The sequence below is a fragment of the Dasypus novemcinctus genome, chromosome 26 (assembly GCF_030445035.2).
Source record: "Dasypus novemcinctus isolate mDasNov1 chromosome 26, mDasNov1.1.hap2, whole genome shotgun sequence".
Taxonomy (NCBI): Eukaryota; Metazoa; Chordata; class Mammalia; order Cingulata; family Dasypodidae; genus Dasypus; species Dasypus novemcinctus.
The window spans coordinates 9,355,407-9,380,285 of record NC_080698.1 but is presented as its reverse complement, the minus strand read 5'-3'; the positions used below and the strand labels follow the sequence as shown (position 1 = coordinate 9,380,285).

Genomic DNA, 24,879 nt, shown 5'->3' with positions numbered 1-24,879 from the left:
GGCTTACCCAGAACTCTGTAGGTGAGAGCCCTGCCTATCACCTCACATGGGCTCCACGTGGATGGCCTATGTGATTGTGCGAAATGGCCGGCAAGGTGGCCAGACCAGCTGGGGAAGCAGCTGGAGAGCTGTGCAGGAGTGGGCAGCCCACTGATAGTGGCAGGGGAGGGGAGCAGTGGCGTGGTCTTGCTAGGGAGCAGGAAGGGGTGGAATGGTGAGAGCAGCCTTGCAGGGCACGGGGCGGGGGGGGGAGGATGGTGACGGGGGAGCTGTGAGGGTGGCCTTGCAGGCAGCAGGGGTGGGGGGAGCAGTGTGGACTGCCCTGAGGGAGGTCTGGCTGGGCGTAGGTGGGTGAGGGTGGGTGCATGGGGAGGTCAGAAGGCAGTGCTTGGACTAAGGTATAACATCAAGGAAGGAGCAGGCCGAGGAGATTGAGAGATGCTGCTGGAGAGGAACTGGCTCTTTGGAACCAGTCTGTGCCCTCTTTGTAGGTCTGTGGCCTGGTTTTGATCAGTTAAAATTGGGCAAGTCTAAAGAATTAGAATGAACTGAAACAAGCGTCAAAGAAGAATCTTTTCATAAAAACCAAACAAACAAAAAAAATAAAAATAAAAAAAAAAGAGAAACTGACCCAGAATAAACTTATCAAGATAAGCAGATGTCAAGACATCAGCAAAAAATTACAAGCTATACTAAAACTGGAAGATGTGGTCCAATTAAAAGAACAAATTAATAAGTTGGAAGAGACGCAGAATTTAGAACTAATCCAAGATGTCCATACAAATCTCTTAATTCAAGGAGATGAGGGAAGAGATAAAGGATATTAAGATGACACTGGGGCGGCAGACTTGGCCCAGTGGTTAGGGCGTCCGTCTACCACATGGGAGGTCCGAGGTTCAAACCCTGGGCCTCCTTGACCTGTGTGCAGCTGGCCCACGCAAAGTACTGATGCGCACAAGGAGTGCCTGCCACACAGGGGTGTCCCCATGTAGGGGAGTCCCACGTGCAAGGAGTGCTCCCTGAAAGGAGAGCTGCCCAGCGCAAATGAAAGTGCAGCCTGCCCAAGAATGGTGCCATGCACACAGAGAGCTGACACAACAAGATGACGCAACAAAAAGAAACAGATTCCCGTGCGGCTGACAACGACAGAAGTGGACAAAGAAGTTGCAGCAAATAGACAGAGAGAACAGACAACCAGGGTGGGGGGGGAAGGGGAGAGAAATAAAAATAAATAAATCTTAAAAAAAAAAAAAGATGACACTGAGTGAGCATACAGAAGAAATTGAAAACATACATAGAAAAATAACATCTTATGATAACGAAAGTCATAATAGAAGAGATTAAAAATATACAAGAATCACACAACCACAGAATTGGACAGGCATAGGGAAGAATTAATGGATTAGAAGATAGGACATTTGAAATTGCTCAGATATAAGAACAGATACAGAAAAAAAACTGAAAAAAATTGAACAGGGTCTCAGGGAATTGCACAATAGCCCAAAGCACACAAATGTGTATTTTGGGTGTCCCAGAGAGAAAAGAGAAGGGTAAAGGGGCAGAAGTGTTTGAGGAAATAATGCCTGAAAATGTCCCAACTTACGAGGGGCGTGGTTGTGTATGTCCAGGAAGCACAGCACGCTCCAAACAAACAAATATTCTGAGACACGTACTAATTAGATTGTCAAATACCAAAGATAAAGAGACAATCCTGAAAGTATCAAGAGCAAAGCTATCTATCACATACAAGATAAACTCAATAGGATTAAGTCCTGATTTCTCATCAGAAACCATGAAGGCGAAAAGGCAGTGGTATGACATATTTAAGGGACTGAAAGATAAAACCTGCCAGCCAAGAATTCTGTATCTGGCAAAAATATCCTTCAAAAATGAGGGAGAGATCAAAATATTCACAGATAAACGGAAACAGAATTAGTAAACAAGAGGCCTGCCCTACAAGAAATACTAAAGGGAGTTCTGCAGGATGAAAGGAAAAGACAGGTGAGAGAGGTGTGAAGGTGAGTGTAGAAGTGAAGATTATTAGTAAAGATCAAAGGGTAAAAAGGAGATAAAGATATGACATAAAAAAGTCTAAGGATAAAATGGTTGAAGTAAATAATGCTTTTATAGTAGTAACATTTTATGTTAATGGATAAAACCCCCCAATTAAGAGACACAGATAGGCAGGATGGATTAAAAGAAATATGATCCATCTATATGTTATTTACAAGAGACTCACCTTAGACCCACAGACACAAATAAGCTGAAAGTGGAAGGATGGAAAACCATATTCCATGCAAATAGTAACCAAAAAAGAGCTGGGGTAGCTATATGATATCAGACAAAATATACTTTAAATGCAAAACTGTTATATGGGACAAAGGAGGACACTATATATTAACAAAAGGGGTGATCTACCAAGAAAGAGCAATTATTAATATTTATGCAGCTAACCCCAAAATACATGAGGCAAACACTGGTAAAACCAAGGGGAGAAATAGATGCCTCTACAATAATAGTGGGGTATTTCAATACATCACTCTTAGCAATATAGAGAACATCTAGACAGAGGATCAATAAAGAAACAGAGATCTTGAGTAATATGATAAAGGAGCTAGACTTAACAGGTATATACAGAACATTGCACCCCCAAACAGCAGGATCTACATTCTTTGAGAGCTCATGGATCATTTTCCAGGATAGACCACATGTTAGGTCATTGAACGAGTCTCAAAGAAGTTAGAAAGATGGAAATTAAACAAAGCACTTTCCCTGACCACAATGGAATGAGGCCAAAAAAAATATTAAAGGGCAGAGAATTGGAAAAGTCAAATAAATGGAGATTAAACAACACACTTATAAACAATGAGTGGTTCAACGTAGAAATTGCAAGAGTAATCAGTAAATATCTTGAGAGGAAAGAAATGAGAACACAGCATATTAAAATCTATGGCATGCAGCAAAGGCAGTACAGAGAGGAAAAATTTATAACTCTAAACATTTACATTAAAAAAAGAAAGAGCTAAAATCAAAGACCTAACTGCATACCTGGAGGAATTAGAAAAATAACAGCAAACTAATCCCAAAGGAATCAGAAGGACATAAATAAAGATTAGAACAATACAAATGAAATTGAAAAAAAAAATAGCATTAACAAAACCAAAACCTGGTTCATTGAGAAGATTAATAAAATCAACAAACCCTTAACTAGACTAACAAAGAAAAAAAGAGAAAAGATGGAAATAATTCAGAAACAAGAGAGGGGTCATCACCCCATAGAAATAAGAATGAACGTGAGGATACTATGAACAACTGAATGCCAAAAAAATTAGACAATTTAGATGAAAGATAAATTCCTAAAACACATGAATAACCTTACTGACTCTAGAAGAAATAGAAGATCTCAGTAGACCGGTAAAGAGACTGAACCAGTCATCAAAAACTTGCCAAGGAAAGGCTGAGGATCAGATGGCCTCAGAGGTAGATTCTACTAAGCATTCCAAAGTGAACTAATGTCAATCCTGCTCAAACTCTTTAAAAAAATAGAGGAGGTAACATTACCTAACTCATTCTATGAATGAGGACCCATGTTCATATGGCACTATTCAGTTGCTAAAAGATGGATGAAACCCAAATGGATAAACAAAATGTGGTATATACATAAAATGGAATATTATTCAACTGTAAGAAGGAATGAAACATTGATGCCTGTGACAATGTGAATGGGTATAGAGGACCTTATGATGAGTGAGATAAGCCAGGCACAGAGATGGGAATAATAAATATTGTATGATCTCACTAATATGAACTAATTATAATAAGCAAACTCACAGAGGTAGACTCTAGAACAGGGGTTCTTAACAAGGGGTCTGTGAGCTTAAATTGAAAATCAAAAAACTTTATTCTTGTGGGGATGTGTTGGTGCAGGTGTGATATATTAATACACAGTACAGTGTAGACTTAGTAAGGGGTCTGTGTTTTTCACCTGACTAGCAAAGGAGTCCATGGAACAAAAAAGGTTAAGAACCCCTGATCTAGAAGATATATTATGAGAAGATAGAATGGGGAGCTAATGCTTAATCTGCGCAGAATTTATAGTTAGATTGATTACAGCGGTTTGTGGGTGGGCAGAGGTGATCTTAGTGTGATATTGTGAGTGTGGTTGAAGGGGGAGGTTTTGGGTTGTACTAGAAAGAAATAGAGGATAAAACATGGGATTGCCTAACACAGTCAATCATGTGGTGGGTGAGGATTGGGGTTAATAATATAAATAGAAGAATATTCTTAGAATATTCTTTCAGGATCTAAAATAAAACTACATCACTACCATAAGGTGTTTATAATAGGTGGGGAAAATGCATATAAAGCGAAATATGGACCATAGTTAACAGTAACATTATTCGTCAAACATAACTGAGGTACCATTCCAATGTTAAGTGTCAGCAATGGGGGGGGGGGGCTGGGGAATGTTTTATTATTTAGAAAAATGTTATATGTCACAGAAACAACCAAAATTCTCTGTAAGTTATATTGTTTTACATTGTCTAGACAGACAGGGCCTTTTAAATAGATTGAACATTATATACCTCCATACTTCTATGGAATATAAATGCAGCCTGGTTGCCATAGGTATGTTTTCTGGATAGATAGAGGCCTGTATAGTAGTTAACAAAATATTAAACTTCCCTCCTGGGGAAGTCCTACTACTTTCTCACATAAGATGACCCAAAGCTCTGGAATATGTAAGCCTAGTCTAATAAAGGAAAATAGGCTAATAAGCCAAGGCCTTTTTTTTAATGTACTGGTGAACTTTATTCCTGTAATGATGAAACTAAGTCTAATTATCATGAATGCCTAAGAATTTCCTCCTGAAAACCTCCTGTTACTCAAATGTGACCTCTAAGCCAAACTGCAAATAAACTCACCACCTTTCCCCCGATGTGGGACATGACTCCCAGGGATGAGAATCCCTGGCACCAAGGGATGATTACCAAGCGTTAACCAGCAATGGATTTGAAGGAAGACCTCAATCAAAAGGGGGAAATATTAAATAAAATAGAGTTTTTATGGCAAAGAAATTTCAAAGTGAGTCAGAAGGTCATTCTGGAGGTTATATTTCTACAGGCCTCAGCCAGACTCTACAAAATGCCATTGGAAACAAAGCACAAATGCTTATGAGGTCTCTAGGTACATCTGGATAGCACAGGCAAGCCACACGGCCACGTGAAATCAACACCCCTTCGTGGGCTCATCTGGGAATAACTGAAAAACTATTTCCCCAATGTATCATAGTGATACTTAGGTATAAATCCCCTAATCATGATTCGTGTACTTCTTTTATTTGAACCTATAATTTTCAATTTACTCATTAAACACATTTCTCAGAGACTTGACGCCTTCAGACTATTCCCATGCCAGTGGCACCCTGAAACCCAGCAGACACATGGCAGCTCCTACTCTCGAGTCCTTCAGGGCTACCCTGGACAACTAACAAAACTATGATGATGGACTAGCTCCAACCCAGAAGGAAGGTGGTATCTTCATCTACAAGCAAAACAATTCCATTCCTTTGCCCTATAATATCTATGACACTTCTCAGCCCGAAGTAGTCAGGGTAGACATCAACCTAAATCCCATAAACTTAAGAAATGCATCAAAATAAGGGGGTATAGCTGCTGACTAAAGCAGATTTATTGTTATTGTAATTGTCTTGTCTTATGTTGGCTGAGTAACATGTAACATTGATACAAAAATTAAGTTTTTACAAGGGAAAAAAGTCAAGACTGGGCCAGGATGTGCATTATAAACTTACAGGTTGATGCTTGCTAAAATAGAAGTTTTAGATTAGTATCAGAATCTCATAAAATAATACTCAAAATATCTAGGATTCAATCTAAGATTACTCTCATACCAAGAACCAGGAAAATCTCCGCTTGAATGAGAAAAGACAATTACTAGATGCCAATGCCAGATAATATAGATGTTGGGATTATCTGACAAGGATTTTAAAGCAGCTATTATAAAAATGCTTTAACCAGTAATTACAAGTACTCTGGAAAGCAACGGAAAAATAGAAAGTCTGTTATTAAAAAGGAATGTATAGAGAGAACAAATGGAAAATTTAGAACTTAAAAATATAATAGTTGAAATTTTAAAAAACCCAACTCACTGAGTGGCCTCAACTACAATAGAGATGACAGAGGCAAGAATCAGTGAACTTGAGATAGATAAATTAAAAAGATCCAATCTGAAATAAAGTAGTTTTTTTTTTTTTTTTAAGATCAGAGTCTCAGGAATCTGTAAAAAAAAAAAAGATGAAAGAAGATCTAATATTCCTGTCTTTGGAGTCCTGGAAGCAAAGAAGGAAGAATTCAGGGCTGAAAAAAATATTGAAGAAATAATGGCTGAAAAAACTCCCCAAATTTGATGAAAGACATAAACCTGCAGATTAAAAAAGCTGATCAAACCCCAAACAATTTAAACTCAAAGAAATCTACACTAAGATACATGATAATCAGCTTTTTGAAAACTAAGACAGAAAAATAACTTGAAATCAGCCAGAGAAAAATGACACATTATCTATAGGGGAACAATGACTTGAATGGTAGTGGATTTCTCTTTAGATACTGCGGAGGCCAGAAAGAAGTAGCACTTTTCAAATGCAGAAAGAAAAGAACTTAATAATATATCAAGTAAAAGATAGAGCTTGGCACACTGGATTAAAAAAATGACCCAACTCTATTTTTATTACAAGAAACTCATTTCAAATATAATAATATATGTAAGTTGGAAGTAAAAGAATGGAAAATGACATACCATGCAAACATTAATCAAAAGACAGTAGGAGCGGCTATATTCGATCAGGTAAAATAGACTTCAAAGCAAGGAAAATTACTAGGAATAAGGAGGGCTATTACAAAACGGTAAATGTGACAATTAATCAAGAGGACAATAGCTCTAAATGTGTATGCACCAAATAACAGAGTTGTAAAATATATGAAACAAAACCTGATAAAACTAAAAGGAGAAATAGAAAAATTCAAAATTATAGTCAGGAAATTCAACAATCTCAATAGTTGATAGAACTGCTAGACAGAATATCAGAAAGAATACAGAAGAACTGAAGATCAACCAAACTCATCTTATAGAACGCTCCAACAAACAAGAAAAGATTATACATTCTTTACAAGTAAACATGGAATATTCACGATGATAGTCCATATTCTGGTTCCAAAACCAAAGTATAATAAATCTAAAAGAATGGAAAACATACAGAGTAGTCTCTCTGGCCATAATTGATTTAAACTAGAAATCAATAATAGAAAGATAATAAAATCTCCAAACACTTGGAAATAAAACAGTACACTTCTAAATAATCTATGGGTCAAAGAGGAAAAGAAATATACAAGTATAAGAACTAATGAAAATAATACAATAATCAAAATCTGTGAGACTCAGCTAGAGCAGTGCTTAGAAGGGAATTTACTCTAATTGAGTGGCAGGAATCCCTACAGTACATAGGCAGTCCCTAGTGAAAGACAGACCAATACTCTAGGCCCTTGATATTAATGCTTATACTCACTAACCTTATTCTTATAAAATTGAAACTTAGCCTAGTAATATATATTGCCTAAGAGTTATTTCCTCCAACCTCCTTCTTGCTCAAATGTGACCTCTCTTTAAGCCAACTCAGCAAATACACTCCCTTCCTTCTGCCCACCATACCCTCCAGGCATGGGACATGACTTCTGGGGATGGGCCTCCCTGGCACTGAGGGATCATTACCAAGTGCCAACTAGTGATGCACTTAGAAAAAGACCTTCACCAAAAGGGGGAAATATTAAATACAAATGGGTTTTTATGGCTGAGATTTCAGTCAGGAGGTCATTCTAGAGGTTACACTTAGGCCAGTCTCAGGAGGATCTCACTGACTGCCACAGTAAACAAAGCCTTAAGCAGGGGTGCTCCTGGGGGCTCTAGAGGCATCTGGACATTATAGGCAGGGCAGACAATCCAAGGAAATCAGCACCCCATCGGTGGGCCTTACCTTAGAATATATGATAACCTATCTCGCCAATGTATCAGAGTTAGACTCATTTATAATTTTCCTACACATGGTCCTTCTGTCCCATTTATTTGGACCTATAATTAACATTATACCTGTTAAATATATGTCCTAGAGACTTAAATCTTTGATCTGTTCATATGCAGGTTGAGCCCTGAATTTCAGCAGAGTTGCAACCAACAACTACTCTCCAGTTCATCAGGTTCACCTAGGACAACTAACAAAAGGATGATGACGGACAATGCCCATCCCCAAAAATAATATCTACAACTGCAAGCAAGACAATTCCATCCATCTGCCCTGTGGAATCTAAGCCCCCTCTCAATCAGAAGTAGAGTGGGCATCACCATCCTCAGATACTCAAGATTGAAGAATGAACAAACATAAGGGGGGACTGCACCTATGGACCAAAGTAGACTTATTATTCTAATAACGGAAGAACTTGTAACACTGATGTAAAGACAGTGGTTCTGAGGGGAGGGAGAGGGAAAAATAAGTATAATATGGGGCATTTCCAGGACATTGGAATCATTCTGTCTGATATTGCAATAAATACAGGCCATAACACATTTTGTCAAAACCTATAAAATTGTGAAGTGCAAAGTATAAACCATAATGTAAACTATAGACCACAATTAGTAGCACTGCTTCAATATTTGTTTGTCAATTATAACACATGTACCATACTAATGAAAGATGTTAATGGGGGTAAGTGTGAGGAGGGAGGGGATGGGCTATATAGAAATCCCCTATATTTTTAATGTAAATTTTATGTAATCTAAAACTTCTTTTAAAATAAAAGGAAAAAAAGCAAATCAAGCGCAACAAATACAAATATTTAAAAAAAGGAACGGTCTCAAATAATCTAGGCTTCTGTGCCTTGAGAAACTAGAAAAAGAAAAAAGCAAATTCAAGGCAGGGAGAAGGAACAAAATAAAAGATAAGAGCAGGTATCAATAAAATGGAGAACAGATATCAATAAAATGGAGAACAGAAAAATAGAAAAAAAATCAAACCAAAAGCTGCTTCTTTGGAAATATCATTAAAATTGACATACCTCTAGAAAGAATGATAAAAGTAAAAAAGAAAAGACACAAATTACCAATATCAGGATTGAAGGAACTGATATCTCTACAGATCCTTCAAACATTAAAGGGATTGAAAGGAAGAAAATACGTGCATAAATTTGACAAGTTAGATGCAATGGACTAATTTTTGGAGAACTACAAACTGACAAAATTCACTCAGCATGAACTAGATAATTTGAACAGTGCTATTACAATTAAAGAATTTATAGGTAAAGACTTTCCTAAAAATTAATCTCCAGACCCAGCTGGTTCACCTAGGGAATTCCACCAAACCACTTAAGAAGAAAAACCAATTCTATCCAATCTTTTCCAGGAAATAGAAGATGATGGAATACTTTCCAACTCATTTTATGGGGCCAGCATTACCCTAATTCCAAAATCAGACAAAGACAGTATCAAAAAGAAAACTATAGACCAGTTTCCCTCATGAACACAGAAGCAAAAATCTTCAACAAAATATGAAACTGAATCCAGCATACATTAAAAGAATAATACATCTATCTCATGAATTTTATTCCAGAAATTCAAGGCTGGACCAATATTTAGAAATCAATCAAGGTAAACCACCTTATTATCTACTTAAAGAAGAAAAATCATATGACCATATCAACTGATGAAGAAAAAGTACTTAAAATCTAAAACCCACTTGATCAAAAGCCCTTAGCTAACAAGGACTAAATAAGTCTGATAAAGAATATCCACAAAAATATCATAAATAATGGTGAAAGACTGAATACTTTCTAAGGCAAGGATGTGTGCTCTCCGCTCCTATTCAATGTCATACTAGAGGTAATAGCCCATGGATTAAGCTAAGAACAAGGAGTAAAATGCATGCATATTTGAAAGGAAGAATAAAAAACATCTATTCATAAATGACATGATTGTCTACATAAAAAAACACACAAAGTATCTACAATCTATGAAAACAGTGAATAGGATAAATAAGTTTAGCAAGGTTGCAGGATACAAGATCAACATTCGAAAGCCAATCACACATCAACATCAGGAGTGGGGTGCAGTGGGGAGTGGGGTATATGGGAACCTCTTATGTTTTTTAATGTTATATTTTGTGTGATTTATCTTTAAAAAAAAAAGACAATTAAAAAAAAAAAGCCAATCCTATTTCTACATAGTAGTAATGAACATTTGGAAATTGAAATCAGACAGCACTGCTTATAATAGCACCAAAAACATATTTAGGTATAAGTCTTACAAAAGATGTATAAGACCTGTATCCTAAAAATTACAAAACACTAATGAAAGAAATCGCTCAGCCACTGAGCTACACCTGCTCCCTCAAAGACCTAAATAAATTGAGATATGACACGTTCATGGATTTAAAGACTCAGTGTGAAGATGTCAGTTTTCCCCAAATTGAGGGATATATCCAATAGAATTCCAATATAAATCCCATCAGACATTTTATAGAAATTTACAAGTAGATTCTAAAATTTATGTGGAAAACAAGGGAACTATAATAACCAAAATAATTTTTTAAAAAAAGCAACACACAAATCTGATTTCAAGATTTCTATAGTTAAAATTTCAAGATAGTGTGTTAAAGAAAGGCTAGACATATGTGAATGGACAAGAGTCTTGAAATAGACCCATAATTGGTCAATTAATTTTTGATAAAGGTGTAAAAGCAATTCAATGGAGAAAATAGTTTTTCCCTGAAGAAATGGTTCTAGAAAAATTGAATATCAATATTTGCAAAAAATTAAATTTTTATCTCTACCTTGCCCCTATTCAAAACTGAACTCAGATCATAGAACTAAATGTAAAGCCTAAAATTATAAGCTTTTGGAGGAAAACATAGAAAGTTTTTGTGACTCTGGGTTTGGCAAAGGCCACCCAAAACCCAATGCTTTTAGAAGAAAAATTGAACCTTATCACAATTAAGAATGTCTGGTCTTTAAAAGACACTGTTGGGAAGCAGACTTGACCCAGTGGATAGGGTGTCCACCTACTACATAGGAGTTCTGCATTTCAAACTCTGGGCCTCCTTGACCCACGTGGAGCTGGCCCATATGCAGTGCCGATGCGTTCAAGGAGTGCCGTGCCACGCAGCGGTGTCCCCCGCGTAGGGGACCCCACGTGCAAGGAGTGCGCCCCATAAGGAGAGCTGCCTGGTGTGAAAGAAAGTGCAGCCTGCCCAAGAGTGGTGCCACACACAAGGAGAGCTGACGCAACAAGATGACACAACAACAACAAAAAAACAGATTCCCGGTGCCGCTGATAAGGATAGAAGCGGTCACAGAAGAACACACAGCTAATGGACACAGAGAGAGACAACTGGGCGGGGGAGGGGAGAGAAATAAATAAAAAATAAATCTTAAAAAAAAAAAAGACACTTAAGAGAATGGAAAGAAGATAAGCTACAGAGTGGGAGAAAATTTTTGCAAATATTTATCTGATAAATGTCATATTCCAAATATATAAATAACTACCAAAACACAATAAGAAAATAAACAACCCAATTAAAAAGGGACAAAACTTTTGAACAAATGTTTCAAAGAATATCTGGATGGGCAAATAAAAATTTGTACATCATTAAGGAAATAATGTGATTAAAAATCACTACATACCTATTAGAATCTAAACAAAAAGGAATTACCAAGTGGAGTAACTGTTACTGTCATATATTGCTGATGGGAATGCAAAATGATATTCCTCCTTTTAGGAGAGAATTTTGCAATTTCTTATAAAGTTAACCATATATTTACCTCATGACTCCATAGTTCCACTCTTAGGTAAATACACCCAAAAACCTGTTTGTAAATGTTTATAGCAGTGTGTTCATAATTGTTCCAAAATGGAAACATAAATGTTCATCAACTGGAGAACTGATAAACTGAAATACAAACTATACAGTGGAACTATTCAGCAATAAAAATTAGTGAATTAAGAAAGATAAAAATTAGTGAACTACTGATACACACAGCAACATGGGTGAATCTCAAAAACATTATGCTTTCCAAAAGAAGCCAGACACAACGGAATGTTATATAATCCTATTAACATAGAGCTTTACAAAATAAATAGAACTAATTTATCTGGGGCAGAAAACAGGTCAGTGGTTGCCTAGAGCTGGGGATGGAAGGAACAGACCACAGTGGCGCAAGAAGAAACTGAGGTTGCTGGAAATGTTCTGTGGTTTGATTGTGCTTCTGGTTACAGGACTTTATATTTTTGTCAAAACTCAAACTGTGTGTTGCAAACTGGACAATTGGATTGTGGGAGAAAGACATAGTTTCCCTGCCTTATGAGGAAAAAAAAAATCAGATTGCTAGAAGAAACAAAGCTATGTGGAAAGAGGCACTCTGTTACATTACTGGTGGAAATGCTATATGGGACACCTGATATAGATGGAAAGTATTTAAAATTACTGAAAAGAAATACATATTTACAATTTAGAGCAGGCTAATATTTATTAGGTATAATATAGAAAGCAAAAATGAAAAGTTATTCTAAATAATTTCAATTTTTTTTGCCTCAAAAAGCACTGAAAATATCCTATCTGAATTTAGAGTTTCTCCCATTTGTAAAAATAATAGCTACACAATACTCCATTGTATGAATGTATCATAGTAATAGAGCAGTTAGGTAGTTTCCAACTTTGGACAATTTCAAATAATAGTGGAATGAACAACCTCTATACACTTGGTCAATGGAGGTGTACCTTCGGGATTGATTCCCTTTAATGGCATTGCTAGTTCAGTACCTCTATGTTTATGCAGTTTTTGTTAGATATTGCCAAAAAGCACTACAAACATTATAAGGACAAGCAACAATCTGGAAAAAAATATTTGGGAAGTATATAAAAGACACGCTTTATATGCATCTTATGTAAAATCTCAAGAAAACCAACTTAAGATGACCACAAACGATCCAGAAGAACAATTGGCAAAATGGAGGTAAAGGCAACTCATTACAGAAGCAAACCGAACAAGTGAACTCATGAGAGGTACAAACCTTAAAAGCCAAGACAGGTTCTTGAAATTGTAAGTCCTCCACTCACTGTGTGTGGGATTATAAACCGACAGCCATTTTGGAACACTTTCTGACATTTATCGAAATGGCTGTGGTGATACTCCAAGAACCAGCAATTCTCCTTTTAGGCGTACAGTGATTTATTTCTACCCTCAGAGAATCTTGAAAAAACACAAACCACCACCACCAACGAAAAACAACAACAACAAACCCCTCTAGCCTTTCATTTATTTTTATGCAGAAATCTAAAAACTTCAGGGAAAGTTTAAGTCACAAAGCAGGGCTCACCAGCTCGGTGCCTGATCAGGGGACATGAAGTCCAGGTGACAACAGCTCTTGACGTATGGATAACGGCCTTCTTCCTCCCACTGGTACAAATGCATAGAGTCGTCCATGGATGTGGTAAGGACATGGACAGAATCCTGAAAAAAAAAAAGCAAACTTGCTCAATAACTTTTTACCAGTGCCATGTTGACATGATGATATTTGAGATATAGTGGCTTAAATAAATTATTAAAGAAATTTGAAAAAAAAAAGAAAGACCTGGGAGTGAGTGGCTGAGGAGTCAAAGAGCAGAACAGAGCAGCAGGAGTGAAGGGTCCTACTCACCACCCACAAGGTGCTGATGGTCGTCTGGTGGTTGTCAAGGCGTCGCAGCTGGTGCCCATTGATGCTGAAGAGGAACAGGGTTGGCCCACTCTCAAAGACGATGATGCATTGATCGTGGGCGCCCATCCAAATGGGAGGCTCCATGTGATCTGGTAACAGGAAGCTGGCCATCTGCATTGCTTTGTTTGTGCAAAATACATAAATGCAGGCAAATTTTGGAAACTTTAGTCAGAACAATATCCTTATTCTGGGGGAAGCAGACGTGGCTCAACTGGTAGAGCACCCGTCTCCCATATGGAGGGTCCAGGGTTCAATGCCCAGGGCCTCCTGACCGGTGTAGTGAGCTGACCCACATGCAGAGCTGCCGTATGCAAGGAGTGCTGTGCCATGCAGGGACTCCCCTGTGTAGGGCTTCCCCCTGTGTAGGGTTGCCCCATGCACAAGGAGCGCGCACCACAAGGAGCGTGCACCCCAAGGAGGGCCGCCCCGCATGGAAGAAAAAAAAAATGCAGCCCGCCCAGGAGTGGTGCCGCACACACTGAGAGCTGATGCAACAAGATGATGCAACAAAAAGAGACATGGGGCGGCGGACTTGGCCCAGTGGTTAGGCCGCCCGTCTGCCACATGGGAGGTCCGCGGTTCAAGCCCCAGGCCTCCTTGACCCGTGTGCAGCTGGCCCATGCGCAGTGCTGATGCACGCAAGGAATGCCCTGTTATGCAGGGATATCCCCCGCCTAGGGGAGCCCCACGCGCAAGGAGTGCACCCCATAAGGAGTGCACCCCATAAGGAGAGCTGCCCAGCGCGAAAGAAAGCACAGCCTGCCCAGGAATGGCACCACACACACAGAGAGCTAACACAACAAAATGATGCAACAAAAAGAAACAGATTCCCGTGCCGCTGACAACAACAGAAATGGACAAAGAAGACGCAGCAAATAGACCCAGAGAATGGACAACCTGGGTGGGGGGGAAGGGGAGAGAAATAAATAAATAAATAAATAAATAAATAAGAGACATGGATTCCCGGTGCCTGACAAGAGTGCAAGCAGACACAGAAGAATGCACAGTGAATGGATACAGAGAGCAGACAACAGGGTGTGGGGAAGGGGAGAGAAATAAATCTTTAAAAAAAAAAATCCTTATACTGAAGGAGAAAACATAATCCTACTTCCATGGGAACAGAAGACCATAAGAAGTAGGAGGTGGATGATAAATAATAGCTCAAGCTTTGAGGGAGGCTGGTGGCAGGAATGGGCACTGGGTGCAGGTCCTAAAGCACAAGGGCATCTAATCCCGTCTGCCCGAAACATGGCAGAGGAAGAGAGCAGAAGGATGGGCGTTAGAGTCAAGCAGGCACGGGCTAGCCCCAGCTCCCGAAATCACCTGCCCCCTTTACACAGATTGACTCGTTTACATAGTTTATAGCTTGAGGTGAATGCAGGTGCGAGAAGGAGAAACGGGGCTCTGACGTGCACAGCCTACCTTTGAGGACTGTTCTGCCCCCAGTCCTTTCAGTTGCTATATCAAAGGTGATAAATCCTGTCTTTTTGTTGGACCCTTTTCGGACCATCATTATTACCCTGTTTTTCTTCCTCGGGGTCCAGCAGGCTCTGCAGCAATTTGCGAATGACAGAGCCTGGGACAGAGGGGTTTCGCCTTCTGAAGGTCTCAGCAAGCACTCTGCGAAATACACCTAAAGAGAGATGGCCGCACGTGCAGTCAGGTGAAGGGGGAGGCTTAGCATCTCAGCACGGAAGGAGACTGGAAAGCTAAAGCTGATCCTGCGTCTTGGGTGCTGCCCACATGCAGGGAACTCACTGGCTTCTAACGGCCTGTCCCGTTCACAGTTAGCACAGCAGTCCCCGAGGCTTTCTTCTAGCATCCCAAGGGCTTATGACATCTTTTTTGCCACACTGGACCCCCGATCAAGTTAACACTGGCACAGACTTTCCCTTCTCGGGGAACTATCCAAGGGCTGTTTTGCTTTTGCTGCCAACCTCTGAACTCTTTGCTCTCTGGTGCCTAGTCCATATGTGCCATGCTAAGAATGGCCTGCCCAAAGGCCCAGAATGTTCTCAGAGTGACATTCAGAGGCTGATGCATTTTCATTTACTTCTGAACTTCTACATCCATACCTTCTAATTAAGGTAGATGAAAGGAAAGGGAAGCAAAAACGAACAAGGTCACTAAAGAGCCTCATTTCTTGATACTTCTCTTGCCCTCCTCTGTCTCTTTGGCTGATTTAGGCTTTATGGGCAAATTTTTCTTAGTAAATATTTGCTTTCACCACTGGATGTTATCATTTCAAAGGACATTTTTCCTGGCTATGGGATGGATTCCACTTGTGATACGGCCTTAGAGAGGAGGGAGCACTATGTCGTCCTTACTGAGCTCTGTGGTTTCTCTAACACTTAACTTGACTTTCCTAATGTTTGACCCCAACCCTCACTCCCCCTTCCTGCGCCCACCTTGAAGTTAAAGCACACAAAGCAGCACTTACCTTTGGCAAGATATGTTGATGGTTTCCAGATACAAAGATCCATTTCTTTTCCGGAGAGATGACTAGAAGATCAACACTATACCTAAATGCATTAACTTTAGAAACGTATCTTAACTCAGGCACGGTAAGTGTGTAGATGTCACCTTCGGAATTGCCCACCTGAAACCAAAGCATCATCACAATGTTAATGGGAAGAGACTTGAAGTCCTAAGGTACACAGGAAGCGACACTGTCAGCTGTAGGATATGACACCGTTTCTTCTATTGCATAATGGAGATCAAGACCTCCGACCAGCTGTCTCACACAGATGTTGGGATAATCCTCCGGACTAAGGCTTTCCAAGCGGTGAAGGGCTCTTCTAAGGATTGTTCTTCACTAGCTCATTGGCGTTATTCTACCTTCTCAGTGTCCCCAAACCCGCATCTCTCTCTGCCATCACTGATCAGGTCCATGTACTGTATGACAATACACATTTGAAAGAAGAGTCACAGGAATGAACTTTGTTTTTGTTTTAAAGAATGGCTAGGGAAGTGTACTTGAAACAGGCCGGAGGCCAAGACGATGTGGAGGTTTGTGTGGGCAACATTCACTAGTGTATTGTGAAGGACTCTCGGGGTGTGAGGAAGGGATGAATCTGAGAAGACAGATTGTGGTGTGACAGTAATGGCCTCTCAATGCCTGGGAAAGAAGCAGGCATTTTGTTTTGTGGGTCCCCTCCCATGAAATAACACAGGGGCCCACTTACCATGAGAAAGGGGCCATCCTTGGAGAGAAAGGCTTCCAAGGAAAAACAAGCCTTCGACACAGTGAAAGCAGCCAGAGCATCTCCAGCCCCACAATTCCACACCTTGACAGTTCCCTCCAAATCCACAGTGAAGGCGAGACCCATCTGAGGGAGGGTTGCCACATTTGTGATACGGGTCCGCTGGACTGGGCTTGACCAGATCATGTTGCCCTGGAGAATGAGAGCAAAACTATCTGTGTTCAAGGAACTCTTTAAGCCTACTGTGCTGACATTTATTTGGAAGCCACTTCCAAACCAGACCCACTTCTAGCTTCTGAGATATGAGATTTCAATTATTTGAGGGAGTTAACATATAACAGGATCTATGCAATATGCTTAGTGGCAGAAACTCACTACCTAATAGGCATAAAGATGATCAGACTGCCTGGGCTCAAATCAGCTCTGCCTCCTACGATAGTGCAACGTTCAGTAAGTTACTTATCATCAAGTTTCCTTGTCTGTAAAACAAGGATGAGAGTAATACTGTTCATACAGGGTGTTGTGTTACATTTTATAACATGTGAATGTTATATTTCATAATACACAAAATATTCTTAGACTTCTGCCTAATATACAGCAGGAGCTCAAGACATTAGCTATCATGTACACAAGGTTGTACATGGCAAATAAGTAGATTTCCTTCTAGATTTCTTTCACCTTTTGTTTTGTGAAGTATATCATGCAAATAGAAGAGAGCACAAAACAAAGTTTAACGAATTATTACAAAATGAACACCAATGGAACCTCTGCTAAGCCCAAAGTCACCTTGCACTTGCTCTATTTGCCAGTTCTTCCATCCTCCCAAATTTTAACCAATATTCTGATTTCTAACACAATAACTGGTTGCCTGGTTTTGTTTTCGTAGTTTCTATGGGTCAGGAATTCAGATGCAGCTTGGCTGGGAAGTTCTGGCTCGGGGTCTCTCATGAAGCCTTCTTTCAAGATGGTCACTCACATGATTGGCAAGTTGGCACTGCCTATTGGTAGAAGTCCTTAGTACCTCACCACAGGGACATCTCCATTGGGCCGCTTGTATGTCCTAACCCTCCTTTCCCAAGAAGCAATGACCCAAGAGAGAGCAAGTGACCTCAGAAGCTACATTCTATCTTTTCTACAATACCCTATTTGTTACACAGGTCAACCTCATTCAGTGTAGGGGGGGATTATATAAGATCATGACTATTATGGAGCAAAGCCTGTGTCCCCTTAAGATTTACTTCTTTTCCACATGAAATATACACTCACTACCTCCCAATGCCCTCCAATGTCTTATACCATTACAGCATCATCTCAAAATCCAGGATCTTATTTCATTAGGTACGGGTATAGAAGAAGCTATTTAGTCCAGTTCCTCTTGATGTATATTTAGTTCAAAGGTTTTCACAAGTTATCTGCCTTCTACATATTAAAAATACAAGGGTAGGGGTAGCATAGGATAATACTATAGACACTCTCATTCAAAGAAGGGGGGAATGGGGGAGGAAATGGAGGGATGGTGGAATGAGAAGCACCAAGAAGCCACTGGTACACAGAAATCCTAAAACTCAATAGAGAATGTGGATTATTCACATTGGTTGATTAGGAGTCAAGGCTTGGGAATGATTCTTCATGACTCTTAGCCTCATTCATTATGCTCTTGGTTCTGCCCTCTGATTTACCTTCAACTTTTCAGGTGAGTTAGTTTTCTCAGCCTACTTACTGCTTGTAAAGGTTTGGGGATGCATAGGTCTCTTTTCCTTTTGTAATGTCTTAGCCTCTTTAAATCTAAGCTGGAAACATTCCTGCCAATATAATTCTCTTAAAAACTTTGTGGGTCTTCCAAGTACCTCATTTGCATTCACACCTTTAGATAAGAACCACACCCACAAGTCTTGAAGATAAGTGCTTCTGTAACTTGGGCTTCTGCTGGAGCTTCTGAGACAATGCCTTAAGGTTCTTAGGAGTCCTATTGCTTGACTTAACAGTTTTCTGACACATCTACTTAGAGCTCTCTGAGTTCTAACAAAGAATTTTTGCAGTAACTCTTTTGACTTTGTCTTTATACCATGGCTTACTGACAGTAAACCATATGTTGATCTTTACTTGGAATTCATTTCTTAAAACTTAAGATCATTTGTCATACAGAGAGGGTGGGAATCTTCAAAACCAGCACTTTCTGGCTCCCTTTTGTTTGACAGTCCTTGCAACAAGAAGCAGCCAATAGTCAGTATTCAGCATTCTGCTTGGAAATCTCCTAAGATCAACTCAATTTATTAGGTACATTTTAATAATTTTCATATTACCACAGGTGACAGTGTTGCTAAACTTTTTTCCTCTATTTAATAAGAATTCCCTTCTATCCAGTTTCCAATAACACTTTTCACAATTTTCTTTTTGCTGTCACTGTTAGCAAAAACCTAGTGGTCTGCCATGAAGCTAACAGTATCTTCAAGGCCCAACACTCTCCTCAGAGTCTCTCCAGCTTCTGCCCACTGCCTGGTTCCAAAGCTTCTTCTACATTTTAGGTTTTTGTTAAGTCAGCACCCCACTCCCATTAGTTATCTATTACTACATGACAATTTACCCTAGAACATCACAACTTAGAGCAATAAACACCATCTCACACAGTTTCTGAGAGTCAAAATGTCAAGAGTGAATTAACTAAGTGACTTAGGATCTCTAAAGAGGTTGCAGAGAGGCATTAGCTTGGGTTGCAACCATCTGAATGCTTGACCAAGACTGAAAGATCTCCTTTCAAGATGGGTCACTCACACGACTACCAAGTTGGGTTTGGCCGTAGGCAGGGGGCTGAAATCTTTGCCACATGGACCCATCCATTAGGCTGCTTGAGTATCCTCAGGAACATGGTGACTGGTTTTTCCTACATAAAGTTATCCAAGAGTACCCTTCTAGATTTATCTTATCTTTTCCCTGCCATTTCACATGTTCTTTTAATGGTATTTATTACACTCCAGAAGACACGGAGTGGAAAAGAGCCCCCCCTTTTTTTTACAGGGATGGAGAAAGAAATACTAACAGGAAATGTCAAGAAAATACAATAATTTGAGACCCACTTGGGGTCTTCCAACTCCCTGCCGAGTGCTCTGTGCACTACATGCATCAGTCCTGAGATGTAAGACAACATTTATGCCTCTTGGAGGTAATCGGAGTTAGAAACCACTTTCTGAAAAAGCCAATATTACAAATGCCAATAGCTGACAAAGAGGCAGTAAGATAGGTAATTTCACAAAGTCACTCCAAGGCACCATTAGAAAAATAAATCCTTGTACAAGTTTAGCAACATATTAAAAAGTGAAGTTTTTATGCATCTACAGTCTAACTGAAAAGGTCATAAATGACGTTAGAACTGACTGGAAAATTTGTTTCTGTCCTCAACTCCCAGTATAATTTTCCTCTCAGCATTTCTGTTTCATGTGTATAAGAGGATGGATACAGGTATGCATTACTTTTGCTCATCCTTGGCTAGACTCACCACTTGCACATCCCAGGCACAAAGTCTGCGTTTTGAAGACACAGTACAAATGATTGACCTTCCTTGTCCATCCATCGTGGGGCTAGTTCCTGAGAGATAAGCCATAGGTCCCAAGATTCCTGAAAGGAAACAGACAACACTTGGCCACCAGATAGATGAGGGATACTCACAGTTTAATAAAGAAAATTCTGGAGAAAAAAAAAAAAAAAATCACTGTTTTCCTTTTCTCTCTTTGGAGTCACAATTAGGGTAATTAAGTAGAAATTAGGCTCCAGAGGTAGCCAAACATGGGTTTCCATTGCAGACTGGTCATTTGGGAGATACTGGCCACCTTATTTTCCCTCTTTAGACTCTTTTCCATAGATAAAAAATGGGGATAAAAGCTCTCCATCAGAGAGTGGTTCTGGGTGTTTAAAGAGTTATCAGGAACAAAGTGAGCAAGGAAAGCCTTTGTTACTTAAAAGTTTTCCACTTTTTTCCCCCCAGATTTTTATTCTGGGAGGGATGGGAAGCCTTTGGAGAAGGTAGGAACAGGGCCTGGTTTTCCACTGTGAAAAGATCGTTCTGGCTTCTACTTTCAGCATGGACTAATGGGATAAGAGGAAGCAGAGACTAGTCACATATCTATCATGGCAACTCAGCCCTGTTAAATTTTAATTTCCTTTCCCTCACTGAATGAGAACACAGAACTGCATGCAGAAAGAAAAAAAAAAAACAATAGTGTGGACTCCTGGAAACCAGTTCCTCGTGCTCCTCTAGGATACCCTGTCCCTGTACCGTGGTTCCTGAACACCTCTTTGTAGTTAAAGTCCTCCAGCCGTGCCAGCGCCATCCGATACTCTTCCTTTGCTTGGCTGAGGAAAAACTGCTTCCACGTCTGGGTACCCCGGCACTCAAAGGCGAGGCTGCAGCTGCTCCACCTGTTTATACACAGCCTTCTGGAAACAAAGCCACACTCCCATCAGCCTGTCCTGCTCAGTCCACCTGCTCAGGATCACCCTAACCTTTGCTGCGTGCCTCTCACCACACAACTGCACGGGGGCTGGGTACCCAGGGTGGGTGCCCAGCCAGACATCCTGCTGTTGGCTGGGAGATGCCTTCCCTCCACTTTGCCCCACCTTGCCCCCACTCACCTCCACATGTTGTCATTCTCTGCAACATGATGCCATTGCTAAGGGAGAGTAGGAAGAGGTCATCAACCAATCAGTAGCCAAACCTTGTTCCCCCCTCTGGGATCATTTGTTCTGGGAGCTGGGCCCACCCAGCTTAATCAGATAGGATCCATGTTCTCAAAGCCCCCCCTCCCCCAGCCTGGGGGGCAGGGACCCGTAACAGCCGAGACCTGTGGCTGCTCTACAGGCCGTGGGTAGTTCTCGGAGAGTTCACAGGAGGAAATGTTGACCTCCTAGGGCATGGAAGGGGAGTCTTGAGGACTAATTTGTCAGCAAGTAATGCAATTCCTTTATATCAGCTTGTCACCATCATGTAATGGAAAATAAGGCCTATGAAGGGAGCAATGCTAACCCACACACACTCTACACATCACTCTGCCAGTCTGCAAATTGGTGCTCAAGTTGGTCAAGAGAAGGGGCTGAGTCCTCTCAGCTCAAGAGAGGAATGGATGAGTCTGGATTCAGAACCAGGTAAATTTAAGGAATGAAGGAAGGTTGTGAGGAGGTCGTGCTGGGTTTGCTAAGCTCCCAGGGCCAAGGGGGAGGTGAGAGGGGTCTTCTGCAAGGACTGGCAAAAGGGAAGGTGGGAGGGCCATGGGTAGGGAGCTGGTCAATTCAGAGAGAGCAGCTGAGGGCGGAGAGATTTTACCTTGCTCACTTGGGAAACACTCAGCAAGGTGAATGGGTCCAGAAAGGAGAAGATCCGCTGCAGCGGCAGGTCAGGCAATTGGAGCTCCATCTTCTGCGGCCTCAGCCCAGCTCGGGCTCCTTTCAGCTCTATAGGTTACTCTGAATTTAAAGGCTTGGCCAAAGCCTAAGCACTTGGCAGGGTTTCCACCCCCTGTCCATCTGGCTCTGATAGAAACAGGCTGCAGGTGTGTAGACTTGTAGCCTGACCTCAGCCCCTTCTCTTGGGGCCAGAGCCACACAGCTGAAGTATCCCTGGCTAAACTCGGCCTGTTAGCATCTCCTTAAAAGCACTCTCCCTGTACTGTGAACCAGAGGGGGGAGCCCAGGGCTTTCCAGGACACTCTAGAAAACCTCAACTAATACAACTTTCCTTCATCAGAGTCAAGCCTCTATGTGACCTTTTTGAAGTTCCAAATTACTGGGGTAGGGAATCTGTCTACTTTGGGCATCAAATCTGGTCAGCGGGTCCCACCTCTCAGCATCCACAGAGCTCCTGGTTTCCAGCCTTGAGCATGTCACTTTCCAGAGAGAGAGGGGGAAATATAAGCCAAACGTTCTTCCAGAGAAGTCAAGGCTCAGGGCCCAGGCCGTGGCTGACATGGCTTTTACAGTCGTTGCCTTTCCCCTGTGACCCAACTCTACGGTTGTGAGTCCCCAAGAACTTGACAACACTTTCCAGTATTTTCTATAGTGGTCCATCTGTGGGGCTCAGTGGCGACGGCCCCTCCATGCAAGAGTCACCTCCAATCTGACCCACACAGTAGGTGGCTCTCAGAACCTCTGTCTGCTTTCTATTTTGTTAGCTCTTTTGTGACTCTCTTTTCATATGGATAGGCCTGTAAAGCACAAACCTGACAACTTTGGAGAGACCACCTTTTCACTTTGTGGAACTGGGTTCAGAGGAAAATGGTTTGAAGCGAGTGTGGCTTAAGAAGAGAATGTAGCATAAAGAAAAAAGCACCACCTGACTTGAAGAGAAATAAAGAAATCTTGATGGTATCTTTTATATCAGTAATTCTAGTCCTTGCTAAGTCTGTTTCCCTGAACTAGGCCAATTTACCACTAATAAAATTAAATCTTTGTTTTTGGTTTACCCAGTCCAAACTAATGAACATCTCTTGACTTTTCACTACCTTTAATGCCGGTGAAAATTTCACATTAGAGTTTATTTGCCATGATCTACATCTTGAACTTTTCTTCAAATGTACTCATATATGGACAAAAAACAGTGGATTGAAATGCATTGGTGATAGGCTTCCTTCCAGCTCTCATGGTCCAGGATATTGAATGTTAGAACTGATTTTCAAGAGGTGAGAGAAGGGTGATTTCAGAACCAGCTGGGTCTCAGGCTCTGTCTCTCTATTGTTGACTAAGCATTCCCTTAATTACTTCAGGGTGCTGCTGGAAACTGAGGCACAGTGGTCTCACAAGGAGAGATGTGCTGGTTCCATGGCTACGCTTGCAACCTAAGGAATGTGGTAATTAAGAGTTTCTGGCAAACAGGATGAAGCTATTAAAGGCTGAAAGAAAAGATGGGCAGATAACACTTTGTAGTAAATAGAACACTTAGACTTTCTACCTTAAGATGAGATTTTTTTAATTCCTCAGACTATGAGTAATGCTGATAGTTAACTGCATGTTGCTGCTTACTCTCATATAGACTGGGGTATATATAGAGCCCCTTGTAAACAATAAAGTTGTCTGATGAGTCTCTACTTGCAGACTCCCTGATCCCAGCTCTCTCTCTCTCTTTCTTTCATTCTCCTTTCTCTCTTTCTTTCATTCCCGATACCCTTCGGGCCCAAATCTCCAACAAATGACACCCAACGTGGGGCCCAGAGAAGTGAGTCTTCCAAAACAGTATCAGGAACCACGGAAAGGACTCCTACGAGGGTCGTGAATGATGTCCAAAGAAGTGTGACTTGAGTCTTCTTTTTGGTAAGTAACATTTCCATGAAGTCATCAGGGTGATGGGTAATCAAACGTGATATGTGGAAGAATTTTCACAAGTGTTAAAAACTTTGTTGAAAGCTAGTGGGGTGCCTGTAAAAAGTTGTGAATTAATAGAATTGTTTGCTTTAATACAAAAGTGTTGTGGTTGGTTTCAGCCTCAGGGGCATAATGTTTTAAATTTGAAATAGTGGAAACATGTAATGAAAGCTTTATGGAGAGCATATCAAAGAGGGGAATCCATTTCTTTTATTTGTATGAGCTTTGTGCCAGCAAATTGCTGCCACCTTAGATCCTTTACAATCAGAGGAAGATGACAAAGAAGAAAATTACTATATTTTCAAAACCCATAGACAAACAGAAAATGGAGGGTCATTTGAAAGAACTAAATTCTGAGCCAAAAATCAGAGGAGAGTTTCCTGGCTTTATGCCTAATCTTAGTACTAATCCTTTTATCAATAAGAAGACAATGGTCTGCTCTAATGAAATATCCACTCTCTGTATATCTCATCCAGGTGCTTATCCTAGCTTATATCCAGTTCAACCTACTGCGCCT

At 40.5% G+C, this 24,879-nt stretch overlaps 1 protein-coding gene across 1 annotated transcript; it reads right to left on the bottom strand.

Moving 5' to 3' along the window:
• Positions 1 to 13,430: 13,430 nt before the first annotated feature.
• Positions 13,431 to 22,422, bottom strand: FBXW12 (F-box and WD repeat domain containing 12). The gene is made up of 9 exons (XM_004451971.2): positions 22,333 to 22,422; positions 21,645 to 21,682; positions 21,289 to 21,431; positions 20,512 to 20,630; positions 17,001 to 17,210; positions 16,256 to 16,414; positions 15,238 to 15,448; positions 13,756 to 13,934; positions 13,431 to 13,568 (listed from the first exon to the last, which is right to left on the bottom strand). The coding sequence occupies exons 1-9, from the start codon at positions 22,420 to 22,422 to the stop codon at positions 13,431 to 13,433; spliced, it is 1,287 nt and encodes a 428-aa protein (XP_004452028.1).
• Positions 22,423 to 24,879: the final 2,457 nt, after the last annotated feature.